This window comes from Drosophila sulfurigaster, chromosome 3 (genome assembly GCF_023558435.1).
Source record: "Drosophila sulfurigaster albostrigata strain 15112-1811.04 chromosome 3, ASM2355843v2, whole genome shotgun sequence".
Lineage (NCBI taxonomy): Eukaryota > Metazoa > Arthropoda > Insecta > Diptera > Drosophilidae > Drosophila > Drosophila sulfurigaster.
In genome coordinates, this window is record NC_084883.1 from 33,395,565 (window position 1) to 33,407,608 (window position 12,044).

The following is a 12,044-nucleotide window of genomic DNA, read 5'->3' on the forward strand; positions in this document are numbered from 1 at the left end:
CAAGAATTTCTGATTTGAATTCCTTAGGCTATTTCCCATTTCCCTTCTCAAAATATCCCCAGCTTCATGGGTATATTTTATTTGGTGAGGGAATTTCCCTCATTTTAGTTTGGTTTACAACCTCTTGGTTAGTGCTTTAGCAACCGTGACACCCTGTGCGGGTTGTGTCTTGACTAATTACTGAACCAGTTTGCCTACAGTGACGTCCAATCAGACTACCAACAGACAAGTTAAAAGCAATTTCTTAAAAATATTTATAACAATTTGCTCGCTACATTTATGGATATTTGCAATTTGTGAATGTGTTAATGAGTTATTCGCAACTTTTGTTTAATATTTGAGCTATTTATTTAGCAGTTATTGGTTGTGCAAACAGCTTGAAAAACACTTGGCTCGATTTAGGTTTTTAAACATGTTTTAAACGCTCTCTTCTCAGCCAGTCTCTCTCACTCACCAGCTAGTTCTCTCTCTCTATTGCGCTCTTTAGCTGTGGGCTTGGGCTGGTTGGCGGGCTTGGACCTCAACAGTTTGAGTTTTGGATACGTTACAACAGTTGACGTTGGCTTCTCGTCGGTTTCAGTTTCGAAGTTTTCCGATTGAAAACCTGAATAAAAAATTAATACAAAAATTTAGCGCGCTTGAAAAATCTGACTCTATCTGTGTCTGTATTTGTATTTGTGTCGGTGTCTCGAAGAGTCTCTCCGTCGTAGTGTGTGTTTGTGTGTGTAAAAAATACTAAAAACTAACGCAAATTGGCTGCACTTTTCTGCACTTCTAATAAAGTACGTGTGTAGTATTAGCCATGTAGGCAAATGCAAAACGATGATGATGATGATGATGATGATGATGTTGTAACTAAAAACCTGTTTATAACCAGTCAGCAAAAGCGAAACCATCTCATAGAATTATTATATAAAAAAAAATTGAGTTTGTTATCACCCAAATGCATCTTATACAATGAGTTAATTTCGACGCTGATCTCAAGTTTACTCACCAAAGATCGTCGCTCTCGCACAAGCCCCACCCGAAAAAAAAATAACTGACAACACACAACTGAAAACTGAAAACTAATTGTCGTCGGAGTACAGTAGCAACAACAAGAGCGTAACATATTGTCGACTACATATGTTTTTCTTTTTTTCTGTTAGACTTGCTAATTATGCACAATTTACACTTACTAACACATATTGTTTATTTGATCTAATGATTCACAGCGAATTTCACTCGCAACACAAAACTGGGAAATCAATTTGGCAGGCAATAAATTCAGAAAAATACAAAGTGACGGGGGAATTAAAAAACAATTGTTCACAAAATTGGCAACTATTTGGGAAAACAATCTGAAATTATGATAATTGCGATTATTGTATTTTGAAAGTTAGCTAAAGCTGTTAATGGCAGGTAGTTTTACAGTAATTATATAGCAATTGTCTGTAAATTGAGGCAACGCTTGTGTATTTCAAAATGTCCCAAAAAGACGGGTTTTAAAAGTGACTTAAACAATTTAGAGAGCTTTTGTAGAACACAACAATATTTAAAATGTTGTAAAATTGTTAAAAATGCAATAATAGAATTGTTTATGAATATACTATAGTAAAAAGTTAATTGATATTTTAAAAATATTCCAACATGTAGGAAATAAATTGATCGGCTGGGACATTTTAAAAAAGGTAATTCAATTCAATAAATAGTGGGGGAAATTTTTAGTTGCTCATAGAAAAGCAAGCAGAATATGTTTTTTATTCCCTAACTTTTATAAATATGTAAATGGCCAATAAAAATACTATCGACTAATACAAATATCATATAATGCTGAAACCGCCAAAAATAAATAGAAATACTATTTGTGCTTTTATAGTCGTAAATCGCGTTTAGTTTGCCAACTGACACTGACCTTCAGCTCTAGCTTTGTCATTGAATTGTCCAACCCGTCGTCACCCCCCTCTCAACCCAAAGGTGGAGAGTGGAGGGTGGGGGCTGCCTAGGCAACAACCCCAGCCGTTGGTATCAAATTGCATGACCAGAACGAAGCTACCCACATGGCGCAAGCCTTCGCCTTCGCCTTCGTCAGGTACTCGTTGAGGGTGTGGGTCCAAATGAGGTCAACAAACAAGCGCGTTGGGAAAAATCGCAAAAAAACATTGTTACTCAGTTGACAGCGGCGCAAAAGGGCCAAGCCAGGTACACCAGGTACAGTCAGTAGGCGCCTGTGTGAGCCGCCCCTTTTGTCCACAGTCACATCCACACACACGCACACACATGTATACACAGTCGTATTCCAAGCCCAAGCCAGTTTACCAGTTGTGCATATCAATGCAACGCGGGGGGAGTGGAGGGGGGAGGGGAAAGGGGGCGTAAATATTGCGCTGTAAAACGAGTTTTGTTATGGTTTTCAATGAGCCAAGCAGCAGAGATGCTGATGTGTTTCTTAAGCTCTAGTTGCAGCTGCAGCAGCCGGAAATGATCAACTAGATTTAATTAAATTAAGCTAATTAAGCGAGAGTGTGCGAGACAGAGAGAGGGAGAGAGAGGGGAGAGAGAGAGAGAGAAGGCGCACATGTGGTGAAATAATCACAACAGTCAGGAGAATTAAACGTTTTGTGGTCGCTGTAAGAATGGCAGAGCAAAACAAAACAGCAAAGAACAACAACAACAACTTGGACATCAACACAACATCAGCATAACTGGCGAGTCGATGACCCATTGCGAGCAGTTAGTGAGACGAGACCACAGCACCACAGACCAGTTATAGGGCTGCCTGCCCCTTGCCCTGGCCCTTTGCCAAAAGATCTCCTTCCTGCCCCGAAAGCGAAACGAGGTTAAAGCACAGTGCCGGTCAAACTATTAGGCAGAGTGCACTAAATATTTCTGAGAGAGCGAATGAGAGCGTGTAAGTTTTGTGGTTGCGCGAGCGCAAAACAGGTGTGGCTCGCTCTCTCGCGCATTCGTTCTCGCTCTCTCTCCGTCTCCATCTCCCTCTCACTCTCGCTCGCTCACGCTAAAGTTTTCTCACAGTTCTCAAAACCCGTTCAACTGGTCATGCTGTTTGTTTACATTTTTTCGTGGTTGTTTTGTTTTCTTTTTTTTCTGAAGCGTATTTATTTTATTTTTTTTATATAGGCTTTCTTCTAAATTGTTTTGGTTTAGTCAAAAAAAAAGAAAGAGAAAAACGTGAAATATTTGTTGGCAACAATTTTAATGCTGTTGTCGTGCCCCGTTTTGAGTCGAGTGCCACTTTTTTGAGTACTCGCATAAGTAACTGACTTTACCACAATTTCACAGATTTTATCGCCTTGTTGTGTAGCCTAAATAGTTAACATATTACGTACTTCTAAAAAAGTTTGATTTTATGAGATTTGAAGTAGCACAGTTTATAAACAATACTCAACAAATAACTCTTATTTGTGGGCAATAAGCAGAAATTGCTGAACTTGAAATTCAAAGACAATATACCCATTTTTTAGAGAAATAGGAAATGATGGCAATATTTTATGAAAGCGGAGTTTTAATAAAGTATTATTTATTTCAATCAAATCCAAATTCTGTCGATAGATAACTCTTAATACCTTTTATTATTTTTACGATAAAATAAGAAAAATGAATTTAAATGAATTTAAAATATATAATATATATAAAGCTTTTTCGAAAATAATTAAAGATAATTAAAGGGTCTTGCGAATAAATTATCATAAATGAATATAATATAGAATTTGCGGTAATAAATAGCATTGTTATCGAGTAATTATCATAAATGAATATAATATTGAATTTCCAGTAATAAAGTCTATTGTTATCGAGTAATTTCATTAGGCAAATATTTCAATTATACAATTGCCTGCAAATTTAATTAAGCAATAATAGTAGAGAACACTATTTGCATATTGCATATATTTTCCATATTTAAGAGAGATTCACAAAATACCGTAAACCATTTTACTCCTTCAATCAAATTTCGCCAAATTTTCGTTTAGGGTATTCCGCAAATCAGAACATCGATCGCTTGGCCACTTCGCTGTTTACTTCTTCATAATTGCCGCAAACACGCAACAGTTAAGCACCCTTTGGGAGTTTCAGACCCCAGACACTAAAATGTGTATTAGCTAAAGCTAACAACAAAAGGGCGTCACATGCTATCTCGCTTACATACTCGCTCTCTCTCTTTCGCACTCGCTCGCTCGTGCGGAGGGAAAGTCTTATGTTGTTCTGCTGCTTTGCAGTCTGCATTTTAATTGCTTGTGAGCAATGCCAGCGGAGGTTACGTGGGTTAACTATGTAACCTCCCCCCTAAAGACCGCTCCTCCTCCCTCCGCCCACTTCTCACTTTGATGGTATTTTATTATTGTACGCTCTGTGGCTGCCTCGTTGTTGTAATGCAATTAGCCCTAATCAATGGGAGGCGACTCCAATGGCGCATGAATAATATGAATGGGCGAGTGAATAATGCAAAGAGTATTATGAATATGATGGTAGAATAACAAATACAATGAAAGTGTTGAATCGGACGGTTAGTATTTTTGTGATTATTGGATGACCTGTAATTACGGACACGTCAAAGAATTACAAACAACTACGAGAGCCACATCCGAGTGTGCTCGACTGTGAGATACGCGCTTTCCATTTTTAATAAAAGCTAAACGATGCAGTATTATTTTTAAAGTATACTGAATGTACCACATAATTGCTCAAAATGTACTGAATGTCATATTTGGTATATCTATGAAGTATATAGAGGTCAAAATATACCAGATTATGTGGCAAAGCAGTTAAGACACTAAATTCGCGAGTCTAACTTCTAAATTACGCTTGTTATTCAATGTTTGTCGATTTACGGGGGCGGAGGAGGGCGTGGCAAAAATGTAAAAGAAACTTAATATGCATATAAACATGACAATTGTTGTCGACAACAAATTAGAGCTCTATCTCTTATAGTCTCTGAGATCTAGGTGTTCAAAAGGTCGGACAGACAGACAGACAGACAGACGGACAGACAGACGAACAGACGTCTCGGTTGATCAAAAATATATATACTTTATAGAGTCGGAAATGCCTGCTTCTGTTATAATACCCTTCTCTCTCTTGGTAGCTAGTATAATAAGCGAGTATTCGAATAGGATTATCGTATGGATAGCGACAGCTGTTGACAGATTTGATCAGCACTCATTTGGCATGCCAGACAGGGAAGTTTAGCACCCACGCCCAACGTTTTTATGTTCGTGATATCATCAGACCCTTAGATACTCGAAGTACCTCAAAAACGACAATCAATTAGATGCCCATTTAGAAGTTATGTGGGAAGCAAGCGCCGGCAAACAATTGACACAAATTCCACAGCACGCTCCACTGCGCACCCGAGCTAATGAGTATAACGAATAACCCAGAGACAAATATGGCCAATAAACCCCAGAGACCGAGACAGAATCGAAAAAAAATGAAAACAGTAGCTGAATCAAACATAATATTGTATTTAACTCAAGGCAAATGTTTCATTAACAGGCAACTGCCCCGAAAATAGACAAAAAGACCAAAGATAAATCGAGCAACAATATGAGTTACTTGCGATCTATAGGTACTTTGTGATTACTCTATAAATGGAGCATTTTGTCTGACTGGTCGACTTGCATTCAATTGACCGCATCATTAATTAATTGTCATGTTCCCATTCTACGCAGAAATCTCACGCGTTGAAATGTCGCCAGCGGATGACAACTCCTTTGCCACAACGAATGGCAGCAAGAAGGCAACCTACACGCTCATCTGCGTCAAAGTCGTCGAACTGGTGAGTCACAAGTGTTCATACAACTCTCGAAGCTAATGCTAATTGCTAAAGCATCTAACAGGAAATTAACAAATAGTTGAAGCAGCTAACATAAGAACTGAACTTCAAATTCGTTATAAAAAGTAAAATACTAAATTCCAAACCAAATAACTAGAGAACAACATAAATAAACAAATAGCGAATGAGTATGGCGTAATTCTTTTGAGCAAAATCTACATACGAGTATATAGACAGCTAATATAATATTATTATGCAGAAATGTGATAAACGCAAATGTCAGTTGAATTGAGAGAGAGAGAGAAGTTAAGAAGACAAAAGCAGTTATTTCATAGCACGAGAGGAATTTCAATTTTATGCTAATATTTGTCAATACTGCAAAGAAAAATGTTAATAAATTTTTAGCAACAAAAATAACGTTTATACATACATATGTGTAATTAAATATATTTAGCATACATGATCTAAGCTATAATTGAAATATGGCATAAATTAGGCGAGAAACAAGAGAGTATTGCACATACAAAATAAACAAAAAATGCAACACATATTAAAAGTGTGCAAAAAAAAACAAAATAACCCAAAAAAGCAACAATAATATAAACAAGTTAAACAAGGAAGTTCAGTAAATTACTCTCGTACAGTAGAACTCCGCTAGAGTTGACACACATATTAACATATCAAGTATACGTCTACCACCAAATAACAGGAATGTATTAAAATATTAAGTATACGAATACCAACAAATAGAAGAAGGCAAATATTAAGTATACGAACAATAGAGGTATTTGCATATCGAAGCAATTTACCATCATTGGGCAATATTATTTTCCCTTTATTTGTCAAAGAATGTAATAAAATATATAAAAATATATTGCTTATAAAAGTGTGCTTAATTAGGGGAAAATAAACGATTCTTATTTTTGAATTGATATTTAATAGATTTCTTTAGTAATTCGAAAAAGTTTTACTTAAGAATTTAATGGAGAAATGGAGTTTTAAAAAAAGTACACATATATTATCATAGTAATTTCAATAATTTCTCTTACCCACAGTGTCTGCTAATATGCTGTCTCGGCCTAATCGATGAACCGGCGACCAACTCGCATTTGCGCGTCTTCATCACGCCTCGAGTGATGGCGCTTTGCTACGTGACCTTCGGTGCTTTGGTGATCCACACGGGCATTTATCTGATCATGGCGCTCTTCGGTGACTTGTGAGTAGTCAATAAATGTGAAAGATAGTTGCTAAACTCAATTTAATAAACATTTCATTCATAGAACGCCATGGCGCACTTCGGTGCTGTGGGCTCTGGTTGGATTCGTCCTCTACATTGCTGTGACTGCGCTTCTGTTCCGTGACTGGAGCACCACCAAGGATCGCAATTACTGGCACCCGAACATGCATCGTCTGGATCTGGTTATGGCGTCCGCATCCATTTCTTTGGTCACCGGTTTGGTCTTCCTGCTCGATGTGCTTCTGACCGTTCGCTTTGGGGTGCATGGCGATCTCGAATGACATGATCGAGGATTGTTCCAGGCATTGACCTAGTTTGTGTGTTTGTGTGACTTTGTAATATTTACAGAGCAAATAGTCGATAAGCAACCTCCCTGCCTCCCTGCTAATTGTAACAAATTGTTCAGAAGCACATATGAAAGTAGATTATCATAAAAACCAAAAACATAAAAAAACATCATTATTGCCATCATTGAAATTGAAAATGTACAAAAATCGAATTGTAGGAAATTTTTCGGAGAATGAAGAAGCGTCGCTTAAAGTCCCTGTTTTTGTTTAAGATTACGAATCACTATAACGTTTTTTTATCTAACACTTAACATAAGATTTACACCGAATATTTTTGTAACGAAAGAAATAAAATTTTCACTAAAATAAATACGAAGAAATCGAGACTAACAAATTTATTCATTAGCAAAATTTTGAATTACAAATATTTCGTGTTTGTTGTTTAGTCACATTGTAACTATTGTATTTCTATCCCACTACAATCAGAAACTGTAAATGTTTAAATTGATCTTAAAACGATCATTATAATTTAAAGGTTGCTCCAACGTTTTCGACAGAGCAAAGAAAAAACGCACACTTAACTCACAAGTTCAAAAACAATATTTACAAAGAGCAACAAAAAAAAAAAATGTACTTAATAGTTAATAACATTTTCGAGTTATAGTTAAACTCTAAAAGAGATTTTCCAATCATTTAATGGCAATGGTAAAATGTTTCTCAATGTCCTGATCTGTCTCAATCATTTTCAGGCTATGAAAAGTGTCCTTAATGTAGTTTTTGCAAGCATCGCCATTGCCTAGAAAGGGGAAAGTAAAGTTGATTATCATTTTGAATTGCTAATTCTGGTGAAATTCAATCTTACCCAGACTGCCGTCGCAAATGCGTTGTGTGATCAGCTTGGCGAGCGCCTTGAACAGCTCTTTGGTTGCTATTTTGCGCTTGTAGTAGGGATTGAGCCACTGCACCACAGATTTACTCACATCGTTCTTTTGCTGATTGGCATTCGACTTGTCCTTGCCGGGTTCCCGCGAAGACTTCTCTTTATTGTGATCTCTTGAAGATTTCTCCTTGTTGTGATCTCTTGAAGACTTTTCCTTGTTGTGATCTCTTGAAGTTTTGTCCTTGCTATGTTCGGCTGCAGACTTTTCTTTGTTGTGTTCTCGAGGTGATTTTTCTTTGCTGTGCTCTGATGGACTCTTTTCCTTGCTGTGGTCAGACTGTGAGTTTTCTCTGCGGTGCTCCGACTGTGATTTTTCTTTGTTGTGTTCCCTGGAAGATTTTTCTTTACTGTGTTCAGATAAAGGCTTATCTTCAGTGTGTTCCCTTGAAGACTTTTCATTGCTGCGATCTCTTGAAGACTTTTCTTTGTTGTCTTCTGACCTTGACTTTTCTCCCCTATGTTCTGAAGAAGATTTGTGTTTACTATGCTCTCTACTGTGCTCCGATTTGTCCTCTTTTACTCTCTTTTCTTCCGATTTCCCCTCCTTTAACCTCTTTTTCTCTAGCATCTGTCGAGCTGTCATAAAGCCACCTGAAAGTGTTCTATCCACTTTATCTTCTTCATCCTCTTTTGTTCCATTCATTAGGCCAGAATGTTTCTTTTCCTTTTGCTCCAACATTTGACGCGCTGATGTGAAACCAATGGCATCAATGCTGTGCTCTTCATTGACCTCCATTGGGTCTTCTTTGGCAAACATTAATTTGCTGGTTGTGGACTTTGCTGGCTGCTTTTGTGTCTCCGGCTCCAAGTGCGAAACACGAGTCTTGCGATGCGTATCGTAACTGCCGTCGCCATTTGACATTAGTCTGTATTTTCTTTCGCCAAACTCGAGCTCCATTTGCGCCTCCTTTTCCAGTTCAGCTTCCTGCTGAAGTTGCGCTTCATGTTCTTGGACCTCCCTCTCCAACTGAGCTTCCTGCTCCAGCTGTGCCTCCTTCTCTAGTTCGAAATCCTTTTCCATCTGCTCCTCTTCAGTGAGTTCTGGTTCTTCTTCACTTGGTTCGGTTTTGACACTCACTGGCTCATCTTCTGTTGTCTCAGTTGGTTCTGTTTTCACTGGCTGCAGTTGGTCAGTAGTCTCATCTTCTGGTTCCTCTTTAATCTCTTGTTTCACTTTGGTAAAGAAACTGGCAATTGAGGTTTGTTTGCTTTGCTCCTGCTTGAAACCCTTGCGCTCACGCAACGCTTTTGGTGTCTCTTTCAAGGACTGCGGTTTTTGCTCCTCCAGCTCCTTGAGTTTGCGCTCAAAATAAGCCACGCTGCCCCCTGTCCAAGCGCCTTTTGCACTTGTCTCCGGTCGCGGCACATAGTCGAGTATCAGCGGCATTAGCATCTCCTTGGCAGTTTGTTGTTTGATGATAGCCAGCTGCAAAAGTTATGAGTTGTCAATAATGTGTAGAGTAAATATTCTGCTATCCACTCACCTGCTTGGCCATCGCATGTCTGTACATGTTGACCACGCGCTGCTTCTGGAACACCTCGTACTCCATATCCACACCCATGGCTTCGTAGTCATTGTGTCTCAGCGAGCTGCGTGGCTGCTGCTCAGGTATCTTCTCGCACTTCTTTACATTCGCCTTGAGTGCATCGATCATCGCATCTAGATACTTCTCGCGTTGGGTTTGATGCAATCCAGCGATTTTGGTCTCTGTGGATTGAGCTTGACGCACTCGAGAAATCTGTGTGCTTGTCTCCTGCTCCAGCTGTCGAGCAGCGCTGATTTGTTTTCGCAGCTTAAACTGCTGGCGTATAAAGTCCTCGGCATCTTTTTTGGCACGTTTCGACTGCGAGGCGTGACTTTCCCCACGGCTATCCGAATCATCGCTGGCGTACTCTTGGGCAGCTCGCTTGGTGCCCGCGCGTCCTCCTGAAGGGTAGAGGAAAGCATTTATTAGAGAAATTATATGTAAACTAAGAATCGATCTTACCTTCATATAAGTCCGCACAATCCTGCAGCGAAACCTCTGACTTGAAGGTGGCATCCATGCACAGACGCTGAAACATCTCCAGCGCCTTCTGTGCCTGCTTGGGTCGCTTGCAGACATCACACTGAGCTGTGCAAGCAGGCGCCGGGTCACCAAAGTAATCGGCAAACAACTTGTGGCGACAACGCGTCTGTTCGCAGAAATCCACAATGCGCTCGAACTGCTTCAGAGCACGTTCCGTGAGCAGCTCCCGATCTCCACGTCCACGAGCACGCTGAGCATCGTTCTGCAGCAGAAAGCGGATGGAGCGCACATCCTCGCGTCCATAGTAGAGGCGACAGAACGAAGGCAGACCATCGCGTCCAGCGCGACCAGATTCCTGATAGTAGGCGGCCACATTCTGGGGCACATCCCAATGGATGACAAAGCGTACACTGGCCTTGTCCACGCCCATGCCAAAGCTGTTGGTGGCACAAATGATGGGCTTCTCTCCCCGCATCCAAGCCTCCTGGACCTCAGTTCTTTCGGCTGTCTTCAGTCCGGCATGATAGGCGACCGCTGCCACGCCTTGCTTGGACACGCCCACAGCTACACGCTCCACCTGCTCACGAGTGCGACAGTATATGATGCCACAGCCACGTTGTGGTTTAGGCAGCGATTTGAAATCCTCGGCATTGCCCAAACAATGCTGGGCAAACTCTGCCAAGTGCTGGAAGTCATCCTCAATGGAGTTCTTGTACACAATGTCGTAGTACAAATTCGACCTGAAGCTGGGGGTGCAGAATTGTGCCACAGGCTGGCGCAGATGAAGCTGCTTATAGATGTCCTCGCGCACCTCCTTGGACGCAGTGGCCGTCAACGCCAGCCAAACGACATCCGGGTACTTGGACCGCAGCTCACCTAGCTTTAGATAGTCGGGTCGAAAGTCGTGACCCCATTGGGAGACACAATGCGCCTCATCCACAGCAAAGTACGCTAGCTTCTTGTGCTTGTAGAGGGAATGGAGCAGCTCCTGAAAGAACTTAGTAGCCGCCTGCTCGGGTGTGATGTAGAGGAATTTGATGTTGGTCTTGATAGCACGCAGATCCATGATGACACGTTCACGTTCCTTGCTGCTCATCTTGGAATTGAGTGAATCCGCCTGCACCTTGATCTTGGACAAATGATCGATCTGATCTTTGATCAGCGCCAAAAGTGGCGAGAAAACAATAGTTAATTGATTTTCGCACATTAGACCGGGCAATTGGAAGCACAACGATTTGCCCGATCCTGTGGGCATGGACACATACACATCCTGTTTCTCTGTAAGGTAAAACATAGTTGAATATCTCATTGATATTGCTTGCCCTCTGCTTACTTTTTACGGCGCATTTTATGGCCTGCTCCTGCAGCTGTGATTTGAAGCACTTGTGGCCAAAATGTTTTCCTAGCGCCTCAACTATATTACTTTTATCCGTCATTGCGTGGTTGACACTTGACACTGGTTACACTTAACAATAACACATCGTACAAAAATTAATAGTAAATATGTTGCGTATTTTTCTCGCGTAAAGAATGCCGCCAAAAACAGCTGCTATAGCGATGGTAGAAGCGACTTTAACGGTCCGATTGTCAGATTGCAACATCATGTGCTTCAAACAGCTGATTGACAATCGATTAAAATAACATAACCTATCGATAATTACTCACGTCGTTAACCATTTTTAAATCTAACATTGCCGCCAAAGACAGCAAGTCTTTCTTTTTTGAAGTAAAAAGAAATATTCCTCACATTATGAGCGCAATTATGATTGCGAGTGCTAATAATTGCGTAAAAATATCA

The 12,044-nt window shown here is 40.2% G+C and overlaps 2 protein-coding genes across 3 annotated transcripts; one reads left to right on the forward strand and one right to left on the reverse strand.

Moving 5' to 3' along the window:
- The first annotated feature begins 554 nt into the window (after positions 1-554).
- Positions 555-7,677, forward strand: LOC133843947 (uncharacterized). 2 transcript variants are annotated; one of them, XM_062277723.1, is made up of 5 exons: positions 574-661; positions 5,494-5,566; positions 5,670-5,776; positions 6,829-6,989; positions 7,054-7,677. In XM_062277723.1, exons 2-5 carry the CDS (start codon positions 5,545-5,547, stop codon positions 7,289-7,291), a joined length of 528 nt encoding a protein of 175 aa, XP_062133707.1. In that variant the 5' UTR covers positions 574-661; positions 5,494-5,544; the 3' UTR covers positions 7,292-7,677. The 2 variants fall into 2 exon arrangements, with proteins under 2 accessions (XP_062133708.1, XP_062133707.1); XM_062277724.1 differs by lacking the exon at positions 5,494-5,566 and having other exon boundaries at positions 555-782.
- LOC133843929 (ATP-dependent DNA helicase Q5) lies at positions 7,536-11,815 on the reverse strand. The gene is made up of 5 exons (XM_062277697.1): positions 11,580-11,815; positions 10,226-11,524; positions 9,722-10,164; positions 8,160-9,663; positions 7,536-8,093 (listed from the first exon to the last, which is right to left on the reverse strand). The coding sequence occupies exons 1-5, from the start codon at positions 11,680-11,682 to the stop codon at positions 7,987-7,989; spliced, it is 3,456 nt and encodes a 1,151-aa protein (XP_062133681.1). The 5' UTR covers positions 11,683-11,815; the 3' UTR covers positions 7,536-7,986.
- Positions 11,816-12,044: the final 229 nt, after the last annotated feature.